The sequence below is a fragment of the Danio rerio genome, chromosome 14 (genome assembly GCF_052040795.2).
Source record: "Danio rerio strain M-AB ecotype USA chromosome 14, GRCz13ab, whole genome shotgun sequence".
Lineage (NCBI taxonomy): Eukaryota > Metazoa > Chordata > Actinopteri > Cypriniformes > Danionidae > Danio > Danio rerio.
Genome location: NC_141034.1, coordinates 16,683,417 through 16,709,503, shown reverse-complemented (window position 1 = coordinate 16,709,503; position 26,087 = coordinate 16,683,417). Strand labels below are relative to the sequence as shown.

Sequence of the window (26,087 nt, the reverse complement as noted above, 5' to 3'; positions counted from 1 at the left end):
AGAGCTACGTATGGGTGTGTCTCGTTTTTTAAATGAACGCTACGGGGCGGCTTGAAGCCATTCCTTTTCACGCTTACCAGCTGACTGCTTACCTCCGTATGGACAGCTTTCCCGCTAGTTTGTCCCGTTAGCTTACCATGTACATCAGCGGAGTGGGGACACAGAGAGGAGTTGACCACATTAACGGGCTTCATGTCCGGTGAAGAACAACAAATAAATAAATAAATTAAACAAAACAAGTAAATAACAGGGTGAAAATGTGGTAAAATCTGAAAACATGGTAAAAATCAAATGAGGGCTTCTCTTTTTCTGGATTGCTTTTGAAAACTGTTAGTTGGATGTAGGGAAGTGGGTGGACGCGTCAATCAATAAAATTGATTGGGTTAAGGGAAGGAGGAGGATGGCTCTGTCGAACGGTCAGTCAGTCAGTCAGTCAGTCAAAGTCAGACAACAGCGGCCTATGGTGGGTTTATGTGAGGACAGCAGACATGAATGGCACTCGCACGAGAAATCAGAGATCTCAAAATGCGTACACAGCTGCCTCTTGTGTATTCGCAAAAACAAAAACTGGAAAAAAATGTACCCCTGGGACTTATTTCGCAGTCTGCAGAAATGTATATAGAGGAACGTTTTCAGAATGAGGCTGGGTTGTTAATATGAATAGAAACAAAATCCGCTCTTGTCATACTGCCCTGTAGCGTTATAGAAACTGCAGTCAAGAATATGTTGAAGTATGTTTTTGTGGTTTGACAGAAACATTGGCTGAGGCATGTTTTTCCAATGAGCCGGGGTTGGTTTCAGGCCTAATTCCCCAAAATGTTAGAAAACAACAAACTGGTTTAAACTTTTACAGAGAACCTGAAGGTGAAGGCGAGACACTTATTCCCAAATCTAGTTCAATGCAATGAGCTTTGTAGAGATATGTGCATGTCCTCGATCTTGTGATGGAGTTTTGTAAGAAAGATCAGTAGGGGGTTGATGAAGGTCAAAGAGAACAACAGTCTGACTGAAATTAGTACTCACTTCTTGACTGTTAATTCAAAAACCCCATGAAATCAAAATTGCTGCACTCAAAGTGGGATGTGGGTTTATTCATGCTTAATGATAACTCCAGTTTTAAACTATAAAGGTATCCTATTGCCTGGAATAGTGCTACTGTTTTGTTTGGCAGGTGTGCAATTATAACTTTTTTTTGGTAATAGGACAGTTGAGAACAACAGGAAAGGTGGGGTATAAAGGAAGATTAGTGAGATCGGGATGGAACCATGACCCAGGAATCGATGTGAGTGCAGCTGCTTTATGTGTCAGTACGTTTAACCAAAAGGCTATCTGCACTGACTGCTGAACAGGTTTTATTTGGCTCAGAGTGAATATTTAGCACTAGCTGTGCATATTTGCCTATGTTGCAGTATTTTCATCAGATTTTTCACATCGTCTTTTAGCTTTATTTGGAGCTAAGTATACAGCAATCATACAGACTGTCATTTAGGATATATTCTGAATTCCACACATAATCTCATTAAATCTTCTTCTATTAAGAGAGCTAGTAAAAGTGTATTTAACTGTGAATGCAAAATTATAATATTAAAAAGACAAAATATATATTTTTCTCCAGTTGTATGGTTTAATTTGGCACATGGCACAATCAGCATGTATACATCTGGTATACATAAATAAATATTAAATATATTTATACATAAATATACATATAGAGCTATTAAAAAGACAATTGTTGTGGCCTCAGATTATAATGTCGAGAATAAAACTAGCACAGACAGCTGGTCTGCCCTATGAATATTGGTATACTTTTAGCCTAATAGTTGATAATAACGGTCATTTACACTTTCTAGTAAACAGGAACAAAATCTTCTTAAAAGCCCTATACATATATGTATGTATGCCCATATTTATATATATATTTAAAGAAACACAGGTCTACACTGAAGTCAGGTTATTCAGTGTGAAGAGGCCACTGTCTCCAGTCAAGAGGAACGCTTACAAAGTCAATGAAATCATGTCAGTTAGTTCAGTTCAATCTTAAGCTATCATTTTCTCTTGCATGTAAAATAATAGATTTATTTTGTAATTCTTAAGCAAAATTAGACATATGTAACTTTTTAAAAAATAACAAAAAGTTCTATTTCGCAAAGACATGACAATAGACGCAATTGAAACACTACTTGTGGTGAACAAAATCAACGCAGTGGTAAAGAAGCCCCACCCCACCCCATCACACAAATATTAAAGAAAAAATCATGGCAAAGGCAATCAAACACACACAACACACACACACACGCACTCAAATATTCCCTTTCATATCCAGAATCGCTCGCACACACACACACACACACACATACACACCAGTCAAACAGTGCTCTGAGCATAAGTGTGCATTTCATGGGAATTTGACGCAGGAGTAAATAGATAATTTTGTTGTAAAAGATGCACTTTGCTTAAAACAAAACAATTACAGTAATGTCAAAAGTCTTTATCTCCAGTATCCATGGAAATGTTTCAAACAAAAGATTTTCAGTGGAATCAAGAAAAAAAGTAAAAAAAACGCGAGGTTACGCAGCTGGAAAATGAGTCGGAGTTACCATTTCAGTCCACCAGTTTTCACATTTGTCGTCTACCTAAGCTTCCTGGAATCCAACCACTCAAGTTGGATCACTATGTTCCACACAAACTCATCTCAGGGTAAGATCGTCAAATTAAAAGAAAAAAAAAAAACAAAAAAACATCAACAACAGCTCTTTATAAGGCAATGAAAAGAAATTGAAAAAAGCAAAGCAAACATTTTATGCAGATGTCACCTTAGAGGCCACTGTTTTGAAATGTGTTTCCCACAAAAGACTGTGATGGGAAATAAAATGCACTTCCTTGTTTTTTTTTTCTTCTGTTATTTATTCAAAAAAAGGTGATCGCCCCATTCGCCTGATTCTGCTTAAAAAGGCATTTTTTTTTGTTCCTTTTAAAATGATGATTAGAAAAAATACTGCTTGAAATGCTCATCCCTTTTTTGAAGGAAAGAGAGCAGTTCTGTTTTGGCAGGTTTGCACAACTTGACATCTGGAAAGAACTTGTCACTGCTTTTTGCAAATGTTTATTCAAATTATTTTGTTGCCATCATCATCCTGAACTCACTCCTCTTGCTGTAATGTTTTCATTAAAACCAACGACTTGTCCCCTTCACCGCCATAAAGCTATACGCGCGTGGTGGAGTGGGAATGTGGTAGGCCAGTGGAGTTGAAACCGGCTGTGAAGGTATTGTATGGATGTAGGTTCGGCATGCCCACTAGTGAATTGGGGATCATCGTTATGGTGTTTGGTGTCATGAGTGGGATATCGTCGGGTGAGCGCCTCAGAGTCAGCGCGTAGTCGGGAAGTGAAGCGAGTCGCAGTGGGTCTCCCGTCGGCCCAGCGTCACACTCATGATGTGTCTGGTTCACCTGCAGGGACATAATCTCCTCTTCGGGGGCATGGCGATTCACATCATTGGTAGTAGTGGCTCGTGGTGGGCTGGGTTGCGGGTGCTGTTCTTGTCGCCGCTTATCCTTGCGATAGTACAGAGCAGCAAATGCAAGAACATTGAGGAACAGCAGCGAAGCTCCTACGGCGATGGTTACGCTCAGTTCAGTGGAGTAATCTCTGGGATTCTCCACCACAAGAGGTCCTGGCTCCTCTTCTCCATTCCATTGTTCCTTTCCACTCTCACTATTATATGCTGGAGACATTGGAGGCCGCTTGGTGTTAAATGGCCAGGCTTTGCCATTAGGACGCTTGGTAGACAGGGAATTTTGAGTTGTTTCGAGTGGTGGGACTTTAGTTGTAGTAGAGGTGTAGTGGAACATATCATGGAGGTTGTACAGATGAGGGACCAGGTGCTTCCAGAATGCCACTTTAGTAGCACGGTAGTGATCCCGGACTCGTGGCTTTAGGCCAATGTGCAGGTACAGCTGATCTTGAGGATTGTATTTAGACCAGGCCACCTCTTCAAAACGATTGGCTTTAGTGTGAATAAACTTGGTATCCTGAGGCACTGGTTTGTTGGGATCCCTGCAAAACAATCGGAAAATTAATTAACATTTAATGTGTAATTGCTAGAGTTCAAGGCATAGAACATTCAAATATTTCAAAATATGAAAACGATTTATTAGTGTATTAAAACAGACAGTAATTCATAGAATTTTAAAGTTAAAGTTCAAAGTTTAGCAAAATACAGGATTTCTTAGAAGTTTGGAATAATAAAACTTTAATGAAACAATTAAAGCGTTTTTATGTTTAGATAAAATATTCTGTTAAAGTTGATGATACATTCCATTTAATTTTCCATTGTGGTGTTATTCAAAATCATTTAACCCCTGGGCACTCTAAAGCAGAGGTATTGGAGGAAGAGAACCACTATCCTGCAGTGTTTAGCGTCAAACCTAATGAAGCAGCAAATCAAACTTTTCAGGGACATTTGAAAATACACAGGCAGATGTGCTGAGGATGGTTTGAAATAAACAGTGGGTCCCAAGGAACTGCTCTAAGACAGGGGGTCTAGTTATTTTTCATAAAAGACTATAATTCAGCAGAGTTTAACACCAATCTGAACTCATTCCACTGGGTTTAATTTTAGACACACAGTGACAAAAATCCCTGTTTCCATTTCGAAGTACATTTGATTTTGATAGATTTTGGTAGTGACTAATCATATGTATACTTCAGTTGTCATATTTGCAACAAAATCTTATCCACCTGAACAGGACATATAGTCATAATAATTTGCTTTAATAAATACTGATGTTTTAAAAACATTTAAATCACTTCTTTAAATACAGCTAAACAATCTTGCATGAACCGTTCATTATACCTTGTTCCCTATGCTCAAATTGCGTTAAAAAAGCTTGCATTTTTGGACCAACCAACATGCATTCGCAGTCCTAAGCACTTACAACACATGAGCTGTTTCTATGGCAACTGTAACTGCAGTGACACAGTGACTAGACTTGGTGACCAATTGGCTACTGGCCCTTTCATTAAGATGGTGAGACTTGTTTTGCTACATTGTGCATTATGCTTTTCTTAAATCTAAAGTTTTTGCATACACCACAGGCACACTGATTTCTAACACTATGCTGTGACATCATAGCATATTGCATTTAAATTACCCCCACACCACACAATTCTACTATATGATATGATATGATGTTCCTCATTTTGCTTTGGAGTTTTGCTCGAAATATACATTCAAATTCACCTAATGTTCAAACGATTCACCTGATTAATCCTTTTTTAAGCTCATTTGCGAGAGCCTACTTTTCTCTGATTGGTCAGAAGTCCCAATCTGTTGTGGTTCTTTATGCAGTCGCAGTGTGTAAGAAACAATGTTCATTATTTCAGCAAATGTAAACACAGACAGTAACAATTGTTTTGATGTTACTATATCAATGAACAAGTTGATATTTTGAAGCTTTATTGCAAGCATGACATGAGCAAGATTAATGTTTTTATGTGTGAAAGGTGCTTGTCATATGTGTATGTGTGAGTATTTAGTAGCATAAACAGTAGTGTCTACTTAGCATATGCATATGCAAGTGCACAATGTATGTACAAACACCTATGACCCATGATAAACACATAACTAATCTACTGCGCAGTCTCACAGCTTGGCAGGTCTGATATTGGAAAGTAATGCGTGCTGTCATAAATAATAAAAAAGCATGGTCTTCTTATAGGATAAGAAAACTCAGTCAGTGAATAATAACAAGACACTGATGCATCAACACTCTACTTGCAGTGCTACGTTACCAATTTTAATCTCGTGACAATAAACATTTTAAACCTAAAAGATGAACTTAGCAGACTCTAAATGATCAAATTCCCCCTTAAAGCTAACAAATGGTTATGTTGTCTTAATTGATGTTCAGCATACATACAGTTGAAGTCAGAATTTTTGGCCCCCCTAATTATTAGCCCCTTGTTTATTTTTTTCCCCAATTTCTTTTTAATGGAGAGAAGATTTTTTTTCAACACATTTCCAAACATAATAGTTTTAATAACTCATGTCTAATAACTGATTTTCTTTATCTTTGTTATGATGACAGTAAACAATATTTTACTAGATATTTTTCAAGATACTTCTATACAGCTTAAAGTGACATTTAAAGGCTTAACTAGGTTAATTAGGTTAACTAGGCTGGTTAGGGTAATTAGGCAATTTATAGTATAATGATGGTTTGTTCTGTAGACTATCGAAAAAAAATAGCTTAAAGGGGCTAATAATTTTTACCTTAAAATGTTTTAAAAACATTTTTAACTGCTTTTATTCTAGCTGACATAAAACAAATAAGATTTTCTCCAGAAGAAAAAAAAATATTATAACACATACTTGGAAAATGTTCTTGGCTGTTAAACACCATTAGAAAATATTTAAAACAGAAAGAAAATAAATAAATATTAAAAGCTGGGCTAATAATTTTGACTTTAACATTATATATGATAAAATGTAAATAAGTAATAATTTGTGTGTAATTTGTGTAAATTTTATTTATCATAAACCTTCAATATTTATTACTTTGCAGATGTTTTACACCCATTCAGAAACAGCTACATTAAAAACTACCTGAAAAGTAATATTTGAAAAGGTACAATAGGGTACACTGAAAAAAATTATTCAAAGATGAATAATATGATTATGATTTACTCAATTTCTTTAAGTTAAGAGGTTGTAAACAATTTATTTGGGCTGAATTTAAACAAACAAATTAAGTTGAACATTACTAAACTTAATTTGTTTGTTTAAATTCAACACAAACAAATTGTTTGCAACAGTTCTGCATGCAACACTTTTTTCAGTGTATATACCGAGCTAGTGTTGTTCCCATACTGATAAACTTCTGGTGACCTTTCATTGTGAGTTTTTTTTTTTCATTTTATTCGATACCTTTTACAGCATCAATGTTGTTATGTAATTAAAATACAATAAGTTAAATAGACTTTGGCATTCATTTAGTTGCTCAAGCGTAAAACGAGACGAAAAGCCTCATACGCGCCAGTCAGAATCGGCAGTACAGAAGGTTAGCACAGAAGGTCCATTGAATATACTGGGGTAAAATAAATGCTCATATTATAAAGACATGGCAGGCAAAATGTAATTTAATGCAGTGCTTCTTGTACAATTTGAGCCCCACTTTATATTGGATATCTCTCAGCCAGTGGAGATAGCTGATTTTTAAAGAAAACAGACCTTAAACACACCGATTTTGCAATGGCATTCAGTTTACCGGAAACGGTTAACCCAGGTTACTGGGAAATTAAAAGTCCTTTTAGCATGCTTCAACGTATACCCTATAGAGACACTTTAAGTCTATAACCTTGATTTTTGCCTTGATTTTTTCTACCATAGAGTGATAGTTTACCCAAAGAATAAATATTAGGTCACAATTTACTCACCCTCATGTGGTTCCTAAATAGACATTTTGAAGAAAGCCAAAAACCTTTAACCATTAATTTCCATAGAAGAAGAAAACAAATAATAAATCAGTGGTTACAGGTTTACAGCTTTCTTCAAAATATCTTATTTTATGTTTAACACAAGAAAAAAAAAACAGTTTTGGAACAAATAAAAATGGTCCTTTTTGGGTTAACTATGCCTTTATGCTAATGTTTGTTATGCAGTAAGAGTTCATTGTATTGTATTGTATTGTATTGTATTGTATTGTATTGTATTGTATTAAATTGTATTGTATTGTTTAGCCTATGCATTTGTGCAAGCTTATATATTTTCTTTTACCAGTGGAGTAAAGTAACAAATTACAAATACTCAAATTACTGTAACTGAGTAGTTTTTCTCAGAAATTGTAATTTACTAAGTAGTTTTAATATTGTGTACTTTTACTTTCCTTTGAGTACATGTTTAGTGCAGTATTGGTACTTTTACTCCACTACTTTCCTTCAACCTGCAATCACTACTTTACTTTTTCTTGTCTACAGGGATTAGGTAAATTGCATTATAATTGACTACTTCAAGACATGGAGGATTTATAAACGCCGCAAACTGTTCAGAAACATGAAAAGTGTCCAATAAGATGTCCAAAATCTTTACATGCATTAACCCAGAGACTGTTTAGATGCATTTTACTGATGAGAAGAAGATGGATGTTGGCTATATGATGACCTCAAAATGGCCTTAAACACCCAGCAGGCACAAGACGTCAACATGACATCAGATTGATGTTGTACCCAAACGTTGTGAGTACGCCGCATTTTGTTTGGAAATGAAAATCGGGTTAAACACCAGGCTGACGTCAGTGTCCATTGTCCAACCTAAAATCAACCAAATATTAACAAATAATGATGTTAAAGCTTGATGTTGAGTGGACATTACAAGTAGACCAATAGGCATTACATTTTGGTCACCTGACATCATGACCTAATTTTAACCTAATATTAACGTCTTATGATGTTGTGTGCCTGCAAGGAAATAACTAAATGCACTACAGAATGTTAAGTTTACACACATCCACAAATTACATGTAAATGCATCAGCTTTTTACAGCATAATACTCACTACTTACTAATCTTGAGTACTTTAAAATGTATATTATTTACTCATACTTTGAGTAATATTTACAAAAGAAAGTATCTGTACTTTAAATCTGAACTGAAATCTGTACAGATATGTACTGTAACTGTACTGAAAGTATCTTACTCTACTTGCTCTACATTTTAGGCAAGTAATAGTACTTTAACTTAAGTATGATTTTTCTGTACTCTTTTCACCACTGTCTCTTTACAATGGTGAATCAAAATAATTCACATGGAAAATAGTTGTAAATAATACAAAAGCACTTTAGGTCCACTAGACACTGCACCCATTACAAGGCTTCCACAACTGAGCACTCATGCAATGTGTGCAATGGTGCACATTTGAAGCCATGAAAAAGAGTAAAGATAGTGATGGAATATAACAAAAAGCTGAAGTGAAATACAGTCTAAAATGGGGGTGTCTAATCCCAGGGGGCCACTGTGCTCACTCACTTTCCTTTACTCTTGCAGCAGATGCTCTTCCAGCCACACCCAGCTCTGAGAATACACTAGCTTGTGAAATGCCAGTGCTGGAAAACAACCAAACACTACGACCAATTACAAAATCACTTTTTTAAGGGGTTTAAACATAGTTGTGTGGCAACAGGGCGTGAATCTAGCCAACCTCTAGTGGTAAAAATTAATTTCTAAATCAATTTTTTTTATAGTCACACTTCATAAAAACAGTCAAGACTTTGATTGACATTCCCCCATTGCACATGTCATCGGAGTGGTGAAGCCCCACCCATTAGTGATGAGCTCTCCCTCCTTAGAAAAAAACAGTCCTGAGTGAGAAGCAATCATCCACCATTAGATAATCTGCCGATATACTGATACCACATTTTTAAAGAAAGGGCTGGGAGCTGATCTCATTGGAATTTAAAACAACAGTCACCAAAATGGCCCAATTTGAATCCTAAAAACAAATCAAAGCCTAAAAGTGGCAGTTTCAAATAGTTGTGTGGTATTTTAAGCTTAAACTTAAAATACACACTCTAGGGACATCAGAGACTTCTTCTACTTCTTGTTAAAAGGAGCACAATTGGTCCCCTTTAACTCTAATCCAAATTGAATACTACTGAACCAGTTAATCTAGGTGTATGAAATTACTAGAATCTAGTGTCTTGGAACTCAGGGCACTCCAGTAGACTCATGCTTTAAGATATAATAGTGAATAAAGGCATCTGTTAAAAAACAACTTCCTATTTTTATTATCATACTTTAAAATATTCAGTGTTAAAAAACATCAGCATGCCTCCTTCCTGTCCACTTTTGAGCAAAACACTTCCTTCATTGAAGGAATTACCTTGCACCCGTTCCCGGTACAACCCTTAGTGTTTGAGCCAATAAACAAAACAATTCACGCTATAGACATTCCTCATCATCACTGCGCTACTATTCATCTTGTTTCCCCGTCTTTTTGTATAAGGTTTCCACACATTTCATCCAAATCATCGTTTTCTATTTCTCCCTTGTGTGGCATTACGCCACAGCTCATGTCTCTAAGCACCTCTGCCTGCTGGGCTTCACGCATCCACGGCTCTTTCTCTGTAAAAAAAAGGAGATGGGCCAGAGGCTTTTAAGGTGAAACCCAAATGAATAAATCAACAGCTGAGATGTGCTTCAGGATGCAACTTGTTTTTGATAAAACAACAGCAGTGCATCCATTCCGTTAATTGCTTTGGGAAAGCAGTGCAGATTGCATTAACAGCGAGTGTGCTGATAGAAAGCGGACCATATTAATCTAAACGCTAAAGGGGGGATGCTGGCAAAAGGCCCTCGTGCATGCGTGTTTGTTCTATTAGTCTTTAGCCTCCAGGGGTCACTGTTTCTCCAGCTGAAATTACAAGCGCACAGAAGGCAAAGCAAGGTGGCATTTAGTCTCCATGGCAGTAATGATTTTTCATCTGTTTTAACATATGGCATAAAGAATAATCACTCTTTACTTGTTGCCTTGTAGCTCTACTACTACTATACTATCCTGGGTATTTCAGTTATACACAAAATTGGCCACCAGTAAAACATAGACTAGACATAATGAAAGACTTGCAATATATTCGTTGTAAAATAAATATTTCATCAGAGTCAACAGAGGAATATTCTTTTTGCCTAGCATGTGGTATGTTTACAACAATGTTGTAGACATGATTTGACAAAAGACACTCCATGGAGTAGACTGTTATGAATACTGACGTGCCCTCAAAAGCCAGAGATGCTGTAGGGATGGCTACTGTAATTCACAATGAATAAAATATGACTACAAGTCAACAGATTAGGTTTTTAATTACGCTGTCTCTCAGTGTTTGTTTCAGGACAACACCACTTTTGCATGTGGAAGAGTCCTTTGAGAAAATACATACAGTATAAGTGACAAATGTATTCAGAGAGGACGACATAATATATGTAGCCTATTCCAAAAATGTAAGAAAAAAGGTATTTTGATCTGTCGTAAAAGTCAGCATTCTGAAATCATGCTTGAAATTTTATTTGTGCCATTGTGAAACTGAGTATCTTGATGCCACTTACAAAAAAATCCTTTAGTGTTAAACAGTGATGTGCCGATTAACTATCAAAATGATAAAAATTATACACACACACACACACACACACACACACACACACACACACACACACACACACACACACACACACACACACACACACACACACACACACACACACACACACACACACACACACACATATATATATATATATATATATATATATATATATACATACAGTTGAAGTCAGAATTATTAGCCCCTTTAAAAATGTTTGTTCTTTTTTAAAATATTTTCCAAATTATGTTTAACAGAGCAAGTAAATTTTCACAGTATGTCTAATAATATTTTTCCCATGGAGAATGTCTTATTTGTTTTATTTTGGCTAGAATAAAATAATTTTTTTAAAAAACATTTTAAGGTCAAAATTATTAGACCCTTTAGGCTTTATATTTTTTTGATAATCTACAGAAAAAAACATTGTTATACAATAACATGCCTAATTACCCTAACCTGCCTAGTTAACCTAATTAACCTAGTTAAGCCTTTAAACGTACCTTTAAGCTGTATAAAAATATCTAGCAAAATATTATTTACTATCGTCATGCCAAAGATAAGATAAATCAGTTATTAGAGATGAGTTATTAAAACTTTTATGTTTAATAATGTGATGAAAAAATTCTTCTCTCCGTTAAACAGAAATTGGGGGAAAATAAACAGGGGGGCTAGTAATTTAGGATAGCTGATAATTCTGTCTTCAACTATTTATATATATTAGGGCTTTACATTAACACCCACCAACCTGAAAATGCAGGTAGATTTCAGCTGTGGTGGTTTAAACTTTAGACAGCTACTCTCACTAGCCACTTTGGCTGGTTGAAGATTTTTAATTAAATTGTAGTCTTAAAAGCAGGGTTTGACAATAGAGATGGCCTAATATGCATGCAAATGTCATCTTAAAATCGAGAAGCAGCATGACTGACAAAAATAGCGTTCGCATGAAAAGCAAGCAGGTGGATACTGATTGAGAAGATGATCACTCACGCACAAAGGTGATGTGATGTGCGGGACTGTATAAAAAGCATGCACACTCCTGTTTCCTGGCGTGAAGCAACCGTGCCTGGAAATGCAACTGCTGTGATCGAGCACCAAAAGTCCTTCTGCTTCCAAAAGCTGCTAAAGAATGTTTTTAAAAAATATCTTTTTGAAAGCAGCTGCTGTTGCCGGTTTAACTTTAACCATTCTTTGACCATAACAGATTATGGGCCTAATGTTAACTGCGTGCATGTGATCATTCATACATTATCACACACAGTATGTTTTTCATCTGCTTTCTTTTACAATTATTTTTGTTAATATGGTTTAATTATCAGTCTTTACAATAACATTACTTTAATAGGAGATTAACTTCCCATTTATATGTAGTTAACTGGTGATCTGGGAGACCTTTAGCCAGGACAGATTACTGTGCATAGTTTTGGATCCATGGCAATATATATATTTTTTTTATGTAATTGTTTTTTTTTTGATGAAAGGTTTTGTTGAATAAAAAGAGCATGTATGCAGCTATATTTTGCTTGTTTTGAGATATTATTTAAAAATTGTGTCAAAGAAATAATTATTTATTTATTTTTGGTGTGGTCAGAGAAAAAAAATGGTAAATCCTTAGTGTTGAGCCCTGAAGTCATGTGAAATAAAAACAAATTGCAATGCGACACTATAAAAACCATAACCCATTTGCTCATGCACATTAAGCAAGTTCATACACAAAAAAGTAAAATGAATGAGAAGACATGTAAACATAACACAAAATCAAGTAATTTAAACATGCTAAACTCCACTTTATGCATAAAAAAAATTAAATACAAAATTGTGGCTAGTGAAAATGGTGAGTGGCTAGTAATGTTGGAAATCTATTAGCCATAGTGGCTTGTGGTTAAAAAAGTTAATGTCAAGCCCTGTATATAATATATGTATATAATATATAATATAATATAGTAATATATATTTGCGGTACCAATGGTCCATTCTATGCAAAACAGCATATCAACAGATAGAAAGCCTCAGTTAGTTTATAGAAAATTCATATGCTTTCATCTTTCCCCCCACCTTGTCTGTGCTTCTGCAAGCTGAGAAGTAAATGAAGATAGGTTGAATGTCAGCTCAGCAGCCGATAAATAACCGGTTTTATTAGGCTGGTAATGATCCCCAATGAATATTGGCAGCTGGAGCATGATGACTTTGTAGCTGAATATCAGTAATTAAGTTTCAAAGAAGCAGGCAGCGGAGGTAAGGTCATATTGATCCGCCACGGTGCAACATGCCAGAGAACAGGACATCAATGAATCCGCAGTGGCGCAGCATATATGAATTCCTGCTGCGTGGTGGTGTGCAAGCCACAGTCAGTCTACCTGGGGCATTCTCAGTTAATAGGAAACGCTAGAACCTCAATATTACCACACATTCTCATAATAGTCAATCAACTGACTAGCATGACACAGCATATTTTTGTTTGTGAAATACAGTAGCAGAGTTTGCAGTGCCATTGACTGTTGATTTGAGGTCATTTGTGCTATTTTATATGTGTTTAGAAAGGCTGCAGACCAGCAGTGATGATATAGTTTTATTGGTGTTTCGCATGTGAAGATTGTCAATGCAGATGAAAAAATTGTTTAGATTTTAACCTATACTGCTAAGAGATAGAACTATTATTTTTGTTTTAGCAGGGCTTATGAAAGATTCTAAAGATTTACTTGTTAAATTAGCAAAGCTTTTTTGCATCAATTTAAAAATATATATTTTACTTTCTGTCACAAGCACTTCCTTTCAAGAGACACATTACAAATGCAATTGAACACTGTGACAGTAGCTGCACACTCATTCGCAACTACTGTGCTATGCCAGACACGTGGTTTGATAATTAAGATGGTCATTGCTGAAATAAATGCATATATGTTAGTCAGATTGGGCTGATCTGATTGATCTGATAACACATGGACTGCATCCAAGGACGAAATATTTGGCACTACTGTTGCTTTCAGTTTTAGAACATCAGAGGAAAAACAGGCATCATATTGAGTGCAATTAAGGAGGAGGAAGATGGGAAATGATGCGAAATGACAGGAACAAACAAAATCATTCAGTTGTCTGACACGTTATTAAAATGAACTTCTGTTATGTTTTTATACTAGTTTATCCACAGAAAAAGAGTTGAACAGCTCTTGTGATTGATGGACAGACACAAGTTGTTAAGAGAACATACACATTTATATATGCATGAAAATATAAAGTAAATACTGTTAATGGGTTGATTTCAAATCCTGGCATTTACAATGCATCCGGAAAGTATTCATAGCGCATCACTTTTTCCACATTTTTTTATGAAACAGCCTTATTCCAAAAAGGGATTAAATTAATTTATTTCCTCAAAATTCTACATACAATACCCCATAATTACAATCTGAAAAAGTTTTTTTCTGTAATTGTTGCAAATTTATTAAAAATAAAAACCTGAAAAATCACATGTACATAAGTATTCACAGCCTTTGCTCAATACTTTGTTGATGCACCTTTGGCAGCAATTACAGCCCAAGTCTTTTTGAATATGATGCCACAAGCTTGGCACACCTGTCTTTGGGAATTATTGCCCATTTCTCTTTGCAGTACCTCTTAAGCTCTATCAGGTTGGATGGGAAGCAACGGTGTACAGCCATTTTCAGATCTCTCCAGGGATGTTCAATAGGATTTAGGTCTGGGCTCTGGCTGGGCCACTCAAGGACATTCACTGAGTTGTTACGAAGCCACTCTATAGATATTTTGGCGGTGTGATTTGGGTCATTGTCTAGCTGGAAGATGAACCATCGCCCCAGTTTGAGGTCAAGAGCAAGTTTTCATTCAGGATGTCTCTGTATACTGCTGTATTCATTATTCCCTTTATCCTGACTAGTCTTCCAGTTCCCGCTGCTGAAAAACATTCTCACAACATGATGCTTTCACCACCATGCTTCACTGTAGGGATGGTATTAGTCTGGTGATAAGCGGTGCCTGTTTTTTGCCCAAAAAATCGCCTGGCATTCACACCAAAGAGTTCCATTTTAGTCTCATAAGACCTGAGAGTTTAGTTTCATGTGGTCTGAGAGTCCTTCAGATGCCTTTTGGCAAATTCCAGGTGGGGAGTGGCTTCCGTCTGGCCACTCTACCAAACAGGCTTTGGTGGATTGCTGCACAGATGGTTGTCTTTCTGTAAGGTTCTCCACTCTATACAGAAAAACGCTAGAGCTCAGACAAGAGTGACCATCAGGTTATTGATCACGTCAAAGGGCGTACTTACACAATGTACAGTTGCCTTGAACTGGGCTAAAGCACGCTTGTCCTCCCTCCCGTCTCCCCTGACGGCCCGCACTCACATTACATTCGGGCCTGGGGATGCTTACATCTTCAATGCTGCACTGTTCAGCAAGTGCTCTCGCTCAGCACAGTGGAGATTTATTTAGTTATATCATTTAAGCCATTTGATATGCAGTGACACGCAGTCAAATATTTCGCTGAACAGATCAGCCACTTTTGACGCACTTAAACAATCATAAAGTTCTCGTGCTGCAGGAATTAGGAGGTTTGCTGAAGGTGCGTGGCTGTCGTACAGTGACGGGTTTGACTAGATGGCCGGCCAGCTCTAGGAAGAGTCCTGATGGGCTGATAGAAGCCACTGTGCTCATTGGAACTTTCAGAGCAGCAAAAATTTTTCTGTAACCTTCCCCAGTCTTGTGCCTCGAGACGATCCTGTCTCGGACTTCTACAGACAGCTCCTTTCCCTTCATGCTTGGTTTGTGCTTTGACAAGTACTGTCAACCCTGGGACCTTTTATAGACCAGTGTATGCCTTTTAAATCATGTCCAATCAACTGAATTTACCACAGGTGAACTCCAATTAAGCTGCTGAAACATCTCATGAATGATCGGTGGAAACAGAATGTACAGAATTTAGCTCAGTTTAGAGCTTCATGGCAAAGGCTATGAATACTTATGTACATGTTATTTATTATAAATTTGCAAAAATTAAAAAAAAATCTTTATTGACATTGTTGTTATGGGGTATTGTGTGTAGAATGTTGAGGAAATAAATGAACTTAATCCATTTTGGAATAAGGTTGCAACATAAAATAAATGTGGAAAAAGTGAAGCGCTATGACTACTTCCAAATGCACTTTAAGAAGAGCGGAAAACCATAATACATTTATATAAATGGGTAAGATTTGAAGTATGAAATTGTATGTTTTTAATCCAGTGTCTTTTAGATTTTCATGACTTGAGGTTAGGCATTTTGCGAAACATTTAATAATGTACAGTTTAAAGGGTCACAAAGCACCAAAACACATTTTTTTTGAGTTGTTGACAGTCGTATATGTGTCCCACACTGCTAAAAACACTATTAGGACACATATATTTACCAAAAAGTGAAAATTGGTTGTTTTTGCATTATTTCGAGCAAATTTGTACTTCCGGTTTGAAATGATTTTTTAAGCTGTGTCACACCCATGAGATCTTAGCGTGTATTGCAGTGTGGAGACTGGACATCTGTACCTGGGAGTACCTTGTTACATCTCTGAGTGTGCTGCATTCATTCACAAGTAAGACTTGGTTCAAACCAATCAGTGTGCTCTATTGTGTATGCGGTGCAACTTCATTAATATGCATGATTGCTTCAAAGACTGTTTTTAACTGTTACAGTGTTCAGACGGCAGAGAGACGCCACGTTTTGTTGCCAAAACAAGTGGGAGAACAAGAATTGTTTGAAGATACGAGTCGTCAGTGTTGCTTTTATAATTTGTTTTCATTTTCCCTCTATGAGAGCGTAGCTGGACTCACTTGTGTATTACAGCGCACACGATGCACGACAGAAATACGTGTCTAAGGAACATTTTTTTACTCGAGAGCTTTTCTCATCTCAAAATGGTGAAATACGGATTTGCTGCTCGTCTCCTTTTAAAAAAGATGCGGTTCCAGTTGTTGTTGATTGTCCTGTCTCTACAGGTTTGGTAAGTGAGCGACAAGTGGTCTTTGTTTGTTTATTCAAAGGCAAAGTATCATATCATCAGCAGTACTTTTTCAGTGTTTAAAGATGGACTTTAGTCAAATGATTTCTAAGTGAATAAAGTTTACTGTACGTTAATATCACTACAATATTATGGACTGAAAAATCTGCTGTAAATGCTGTTCTCCGAGTGTAAACATGTAAGCACCACAATCAAACTTACCGTCGTGTAGGATTTTACTGCATTTTGTGACAGGAATAACACACACGGCTTTCTGACGCTACCTACCGCGTACATTTAAGTTACAGAGAAATGCGGAGAGGATTTTTTCTCTCATTCGCCATGCGGTAACAAACATTACATGAAAAATACATGCTTCCAGCTGTTTCTCGAATCAAATATCTCGTTTTTCACGAGAGGCATTAAGTCCACCATTTTAATAATTTGGCAAATAATTTGATTATCAGCGCTTGCCCAAACCGACACAATTTTTATGCACATTTTTACAGACCTTCCCTCTTTCCCTCCTCTGTCACTCCCCCCTAAACAGAGCTGGACACGCCCACTTACTGACTTGGTATGAAAAAACCATGCTGAAACAGGGGGGTTTCATGGCCCTTTAAGTCAGAATTATTAGCCCCCTTTGATTTTTATTTCTTTTTAAATATTTGCCAAATGATGTTTAACAGAGCAAGGAAATTTTCATAGTTTGTCTGATAATATTTTTTCTTCTTGAGAAAGTCTTATTTGTTTTAATTCAGCTAGAATAAAAGCAGTTTTCCATTTTTTAAACACCATTTTAGGAACAAAATTATTAGCCACTTTAAGCTTTATATTTTTCTGATTGTCTACAGAATAAACCATCATTATCCAATAACTTGCCTAATTACCCTAACCTGCCTAGATAACCTAATTAACCTAGTTAAGTCTTTAAATGTCACTTTAAGCGGTATAAAAGTGTCTTGGAAAATATCTAGTAAAATATTATTTACTTTCATCATGGCAAAAATAAAAGAAAGCAGTTATTAGAATGAGTTATTAAAATTATTATGTTTAGAAATGTGTTGAAATAAACTTCTCTTCATTAAACATAATTTGGGGAAAAAACAGGGGAGGGGCAAAGCAGTGGCGCAGTAGGTAGAGCTGTCGCCTCACAGCAAGAAAGTCACTGGGTCGCTGTTTCAAGCCTTGGCTCAGTTGGCGTTTCTGTGTGGAGTTTGCATGTTCTCCCTGCATTCGCGTGGGTTTCCTCCGGGTGCTCCGGTTTCCCCCACAGTCCAAAGACATGCTGTACAGGTGAATTGGGAAGGCTTAATTGTCAGTAGTGTATGAGTGTGTGTGTGTGGATGTTTCCCTGAGATGGGTTGTGGCAGGAAGGGCATCTGCTGCGTAAAAACTTGATGAACAGCACTGTATACTATTTCCACAGTCATTTGAAAACTACAGTAAAGTTAGACATCACTGCATTTAGTGAGGTATCAGAGTACAAGACACTGAATATGTATGCTTTACATTTTTACTGCATTTTCTCTTTACATTTCTAATTTATTCACAGCATTGTGCAAAACAATAAATGCACCCTTATTTACATCAAACATAAACTTCCTTTGGGTAGAGCTGTGCACAACTGTAAACAATATTGCAGTGCATATCGGAACCGAACCTACAACACACAAAGGTCTGTAAATCATTCATGAAATTGTTCAATTTAGAAGACATTTTCAGTAAAATTAGATTAAAATTTTTTTAATAAAATTTGCTAGACAGATTTTGACAACTAGTTTAACATTTTTGTCTGTAATGACTCAAGTATGAAATAAGGACTTTTCGTTTTATATGGAATGACTATTCCATATTCACAAGTTTAGTTAATTGTGACTGACCTGACAGAAGCAGATGATAATGTTATAAATAGCAGAGAGTTGTATGAAAGCAATTGATGCATGTTCAAAAGCATTTGCAATTTGTTGGAAGGAATGAGAAACTGCTACTAGGATGTGCACAAATGACTAACTGTTTTGAGAAATGCATTACCTGTTGTGCAAATGTAAATAGTGTAATGAGAAATGCACCAAAGCGACTGAGAAAAACTGTAATAAAGGGACTAATGAATGAATGAATTAACAGGGGGGCTAATAATTCAGGGGGGCTAATATTTCTGACTTCAAGTGTATGTGCTATTTGGACATAAATGTAATCTCAAACCATGCGAGTTTTGTTGAAGGGGAAGTGTGGTATTAATTTAACTTGATCAGACAAGTAAAGGAATTTCATAAACAAATAGCAAATAGATTTTTTTAGAATCTAGACTATACTCACAGGCTTATATGCTGTTAAAAGTTTGGTTAGTGGCTCAGTGGTTAGCACTGTTGCCTTACAGCAGTCCAAAGACATGTGCTATAAGCATACTGGGTAAGTTAAAATATCTGTAGTGTATGAGTGAATGTGAATAAGTGTATGAGTTTCCCAATACTGGGTTGTGGCTAGAAGGGCATCCACTGTGTAAAACATATGCTGAAATAGTTGGCGGTTCATTCTGCAGTTGCGACCTCTGAAATAGAGACTAAGCTGAAGGGCAATGAACGAATAAATGAAAGTATGATTATTGTGTTTGTGATAATAAAGCAATAATTCTACCACTTATTTGTTTCATCTTGGCTTGTTTTTGGATGCAGATATTCTGTACTCTTTTAAACGATTAATAAAATGAAAAATAGCATAAAAATTCTATAATCAATGGGAAATCTTTGAAATGGTGTGGAAAGAGTTAAAGCTGTGTCTGTGATGCAACACAATCAAAGAGAGGTTCTTTTATACTGTGATGTACATCTGAGTGAATTATACATAAAAGACTAAATGGCACAGGCTTAATTCTATCAATTGCTGGATGATGCAGATGATAAAAGAGAAGGCCAGAATGGTTTTCTTGATAACCAATCACATTATAGCCTTGACATCACTGAATTGCTGTCAAGGTTGGATGACAGTCAATCTTGCTGGCGTACACTGAAAAAATAAATCAGACGTGCTGTACATAGAATCCTATCTGCATATTGATGCATCTTATAAAAGATAAAATCCCCCAAAATAAAAGCATATCTAAACATACAATGAATAATTATTAGAAAAGATGTTGATGATTGTAATAAGCTGTTTCCTAACAAAAGCAGTTTATTCAGTGTGCTGAAACCTCCACTGATTCATTAAATAAGGCCTCTTGTCTTCTTGCCAGTGTACTGCGGTGTTATGCTTCTTTTTGTGTTAACCTTGAAGGCTTCCCCTAGGGGATGGGCTCTGATATGAGCCAGTGCGAGCCATTTGTTGTTTATTGATGTTATGGGAGTTCATATGTTCTTAATTTTTTGGTTATGGTACTGAACTTTTGCATATTTTGTTATGGATCTGTACGCTAGTTTATTTGAACAACTGCTATTTTATTAAAATTGATATATTATTATTATTATTATTATTTTTATATTGTTATCATTTTTGTTTCATTGCTTTTATGCATTTTGATTTTAGTCATTTTAATAAAACATTGATTAAATTCATCTGTAATTAAATCTTTAATTACACAATTGGCCATCCCTTACATCTTAATCCACCCTTAAACCTATACCAATATCACCAAACCTTTTCATAACCCTACCCATATCCCACCTCAAGGGCACTAGAAATGTTCTGCAATACATTATGAACACAGTTAGTACATTGTATCTATTGTTTGATGCAAGTACATAACAGTTAAGGCCACTTAATATAATGTGGAACCCAATGAATTAATGATAGCTTAATATTTAAATAAGCAATAAATGAGATATTTATTATTATTATTAAATGTTCTTTTGTTTAAAGATGATTAAATATTCAATTAATTTGTTATCATTATTTTATTTATAATTAACTGTAAAATGTATGAGTCTGATTTGTTGGGGTTTGATTAAGTACTTTATTATAAATGATTATAAAGCCCCAGGTTCTGTGTCTTCACTATTCAGTATAGGAAACTTTGCCAGTGTCAATAATGCATAATAAATGTTTTTCTTCCCCAACGACCAAGCTGGTGCCACATTCATTCCACTAACCCACAATTTGCCTAGTGTACGTGCAAACGGAGCCAGTGAATTAGCTGACAGCGTTCTGTCAGGCCGCCCACTCAAATCGGTTCCTAAACTGCTAGAATGTTTCAGCGGTTCAGGCCACTTGGGCTTGCTCAGTGAAGCAGTACTTCAGCCTCTATCAGAGCTACTCATTCAGATCTCAGGCCCGGAGAGAAAACTACTCTACGACCATTGAGATTCTCAAACTAGGTTGGACTTCCCAAACACCACCCTAACACCAAAGGGAGAGGTCTGTCTTAAGATATTTTTGTCAAAGAATCCAACCTTAGCAAGGCAACATTCCTGTTTCCTGATAGCAAATTAAGTCTGGACAAGATTCCAGTGTAAATGGACATTTAATTAGTTTATTTTTTTTTTTTTAAATGAGTGGTTCTTGCTACACCTTTTTAAAAGGTATACATTTGTATATAAAAGAATATATATTAGTAAAAATTTTAGGAGGAACACTTTTGTACTTTTTGGGTACCAATGTGTACCTTTGATGGATGTATTAGTATGGACTTACTAGGCACAAATTTGTACCTTTTGAAAAGGTACCACCCAGTGACAGCTTGCGTACCTTTATTTTTTGAGTGTAGGGCTAACACTAATAAACTAATATCTCTTAATGCTTGCGTTATGCAATTTCCACCTAATAAATAAAAATTAATTATTAGTGATTGTGCACACTTAGAAAAAAGGTACAAAAGCTGTCACTGGGGTAGTTACATTTTAAAAGATACATATTTGTAACCAAAAGGGTCCTGGATTTTACTATAAAGGTACATATTAGTACCTAAAAATTACATGGGACACTATGTACTCAGGGTGCAAATTATAAATTGACGGGGAGGTCAACTTTTTTGGTAATGTTTGTATAATACATGATTCAGTGAATCAAATGGATGTATTTATTTCAATTACAATTTATTAATAAAATGTATCTAAGTTTTCAGTTTTTTATGGTATATTTAATCTTTTCAGGCCTACAGTAACCTCAGATTAGCTATTTCAGAGGGCACTGTAGGTCAAACTATTCAAACTATGCATCTAATTTCACTGTTTTACAAGAAAAATGTCTTGCAAACATTTACCATGTCTATAAGTGCTTTGGAGCTACCAAATTCTAACTGTTAAATTATTATAATTATTTGTGTTGACTGTTGTGTTGACTATACATTCATAATGGTATGTTCAATGAACGGATATAGGGGTGGTCAAATGTATATTCATATTATCTATTCTTTTATTAATATTATTATTTAACCTACAGATTAGGGCGTCATGGTGGTTCAGTGGGTAGCACAATCGCCTCACAGAAAGAAGGTTGCTGGTTTGAGCCCCGGCTGGTCTGTTGGCATTTCTGTATGGAGTTTGCATGTTCTCCCCGTGTTCCTCTGGGTGCTGCGGTTTCCCCTACAGTCCAAAGACATGCGGTATAGGTAAACTGAATAAGCTAAAAATTGGCCGTGGTGTATGAGTGTGGGTGTGGGGGTTCATTCCGCTTCTTGATAAAGGTACTAAACTGAAAAGAAAATGAATGAAGGAAGGAATGAATTAAGATACAGATGAGAGCAAACTATTTTTCACTATATAGAAGGCTGACCCCCATACATGTTGTTTTGATATCCTTCAGGGGGGATTCGAGCATTAATTAGGGAGGGATCAGTCCTCAACAACCCCTTGTAATTCGTACCCTGACTGTACCTTTTAGGTACTAATATGTACAGGATATATTTTTAAGTTACCATTAGATCCAGGTACAGGTACCAGATACAGGTATTTTGCTTAGGTATCACTTCAGTGACATGTTTTGTGCATATATTTCTAACAGTGCACTTTGAATTTTCTTGACTATTGATAGAGATGGCCAGGAATGCCATAGAAACCTACATAGTTATTTTGACTAAAGCCAGTAAGACACAAACTTTAGCAATATACCAAAAACTAAGAAAAATGACACATAAATTATTTTGCTTTAGGTAATATAGATGCTAACAAATGGAAAAAAAAAACTCAAAAAGGGTTTCCTTCTTACCCAAAAAGGCAGACATAGCTGAATAATATAAAAAAAAAAATGAGTCAGAGTTAATTTGATGGGGCTGCATTGGTTATTTATCTAATTTGTTACTCGTCTACTCATTACTTGTCTAATTTGTAGCGCTTGGATGATTGTGGACATAGAGACACTGAACCCGGTGGGGCATCATGAAAGCTTCTGTTTCCACTTCAGTGTGTTAGAGTACTTAAGTCAGGGTCACTTATTTCAATGAAAACTCCATCTTAAATTGAACAGCATAACTCAAGGTATATGTACTTTTAATTTGAAAGTTTTCTATCTGGGGTTATTTATAAGTACAGGAGGTAGTATGCGTTGTGCGGTTTTTCATCTTATGGTACATTTCAAGGTCCACACACCGCCGGCTTTGCTTTTGAAAGATGCCATGTTACATTTAGAGTTTTTCTTATCTTTCTTTGCTGTTCTCAAGGTCAGCAGATGGAATACACAACATAAAACAACATGGGGAGATAGGATGCTTTCAAAGAACCTTGCTTTTTTTAAGGCTACATGATTTAAACTGCTTTTGCTTAAAGTATTTTTCATAATTTAGGTAATGATTAATATTGCAGTATTAAGTTATATTATTCTCACAACAAACATGTGAATAGAGGATACTATTTAGAGCAACGAAAAACAAACAAGATAATTTGTCTTTAAAGTAGGATCATTTATTTTTGAGCAACACTGTTATGGGTTTTGTATTGTATTATTGATTTATATCCTAAATGAACAGGTAAAAAAGTGCACTTGGTGACACTTTTATGCAAAGCAACATTGCATTTGGATTGGACACGTTTCAATTGTCCAGTGGAACATGACTCCACATCCTTTGCTTTACATACTTGTTCTGTATTACATATGAAATTGAAATATTTAAACTTCATTACAAATCTGTTATTGCAAAAAAACAAACAAAAAAACCCATAATTTTACAGAAATGACAAAATGGGGATAGTTCAAATCTAAAATTAAAATGTATTCATTATTCACTCACCCTCAAGTGATTACAAACCTTTATAGGTTTCTTTGTTCTGTTGAATTCAAAAGAAGATATTTTAAAGAATGCTGAAAACCTGCAGTGCTTAATTTCAGCCGGATCTTGCTGGATCCTATTCCGGAAAATGTATTATATTCGTGCCTTAAGTTTCAGTATTTATTTTAATGGGTCCGGCATTAACTTGTGCGCGGTGAATACCTACCTGTGTGTGTGTGTGTGTGTGTGTGTGTGTGTGTGTGTGTGTGTGTGTGTGTGTGTGTGTGTGTGTGTGTGTGTGTGTGTGTGTGTGTGTGTGTGTGTGTGTGTGTGTGTGTGTGTGTGTGAGAGAGAGAAAATGTGATTGCAAGCGAAGGCTGTTTGGATTACATGACGGTAATCACCATGCGCAAGTTAAAGCAAAACTATTTGCCCTCAACAATATTTTTAGCTTTTTTATGTTTACAATCATTCTCATTGGTTGATAATTGTTGTTTCGTGCGCAGTGAGCCTATACCTAAATAATATTTGTATTTTCAAAACGGCAAAGAGGCAGTCACACATATTTACATTTTTTTAAACCAAGTGTAAATCTGGAAATGAGCCCCGATCAAAAGAGGTCTTAAGGTGATAAAACTGCATGAATGGATCAAGATAGCGGGAGACAGACACAAAGTAATCTCAAATCAGCCAGAAAACTTGACAGAACAGGAAACTGTGGGCTCGTCTTAAAGACTAGACTGAGTGAGTCATTTTATTATTTGCTTTTCTACTTGGCAAATAATAGTAAATTAAACTGAATAGGGATTGTTCATACGATTTATGTTTGTAGCTACATGTTTTTATTATCCATAATGACTGACCTACAGTATAACATTATATGGCACAAAATAATTACAGACTGTTCAGAAATGTGATGATCTAAAATTAAAATTGTTTGGTGGACATCGGTCACAGTAACTTTTATTATCTGGTTTTGTTTTTGGAATTATTCATTAACAAATTAAGCACTGAAAACCTGTAACCATTGACTTCCATATAGGAAAAAAACAAATACAGTCAATGGTTCGGACTTCCAGCTTTTTTTTCAAAATATATTATTTTGTGTTCAACAGACAAAAAAAAAAAAAAAAAAAAACTCATAAAGGTTTGAAACAAGTAAAGTGTAAATAAAGGATGACAGAACTTTCATTTTTTGGTAAACTATGTCCTAAACCCCCCTTGAATTCTTTTTTAAATATTTCCCAAATGATGCTTAGAGCTCGGAAATTTTTATAGCATGTCTGATAATATTTTTTATTCTGAAGAAAGTCTTATTTGTTTTATTTCGGCTAGATTAAAAGCAGGTTTAATTAAAAAAAAAAAAAAAATTAAGCTAAAAATTATTAGCTCTTTTTAGCTATATTTTCTTTTGAAACAAACAGAGCAAACCATCATTATAAAATAACTTATCTAATTACCCTGATTTGCCTAGTTAACCTAATTAATCTAGTTAAGCTTTAAAATGTCATTTTAAGCTGTAAGGAAGTGTCTTGAAAAATATATAGTAAAATATTATTTACTGTCATGATGGCAAAAATAAATGAAATAAATTATTAGAAATGAGTTATTAAAACTATTATGTTGAGAAATATGTTGAAAAAATCTCTCTGTAAAAAATAGACATGGGCTAATGATTCAGGGGCGCTAATAATTCTGACTTTAACTGTCTATAAGATGCGATATTGAAAGGTATTTGCACATTTCCACATCACCGCCAGAGATTTTTCACTGACCAAAAAGAAGGCACTGATTTTGAAGTAATAGCTGGAGGACTCAAGCCCCTGTGCACTCTTCATTATGACTG

General features: G+C 35.7%; 1 protein-coding gene across 3 annotated transcripts in view; it reads right to left on the bottom strand.

The window, feature by feature from the left end:
* Positions 1–1,602: 1,602 nt before the first annotated feature.
* Positions 1,603–26,087, bottom strand: part of nlgn3a (neuroligin 3a) — a 300,140-nt gene continuing 275,655 nt past the window's right edge. For 2 of the 3 annotated variants that reach the window (XM_087280595.1, XM_087280596.1), the window contains one exon: positions 1,603–4,056. In XM_087280595.1, coding sequence (XP_087136721.1) covers positions 3,204–4,056 — 853 coding nt within the window. In that variant the 3' untranslated portion in view covers positions 1,603–3,203. 3 annotated transcript variants of the gene reach the window in all.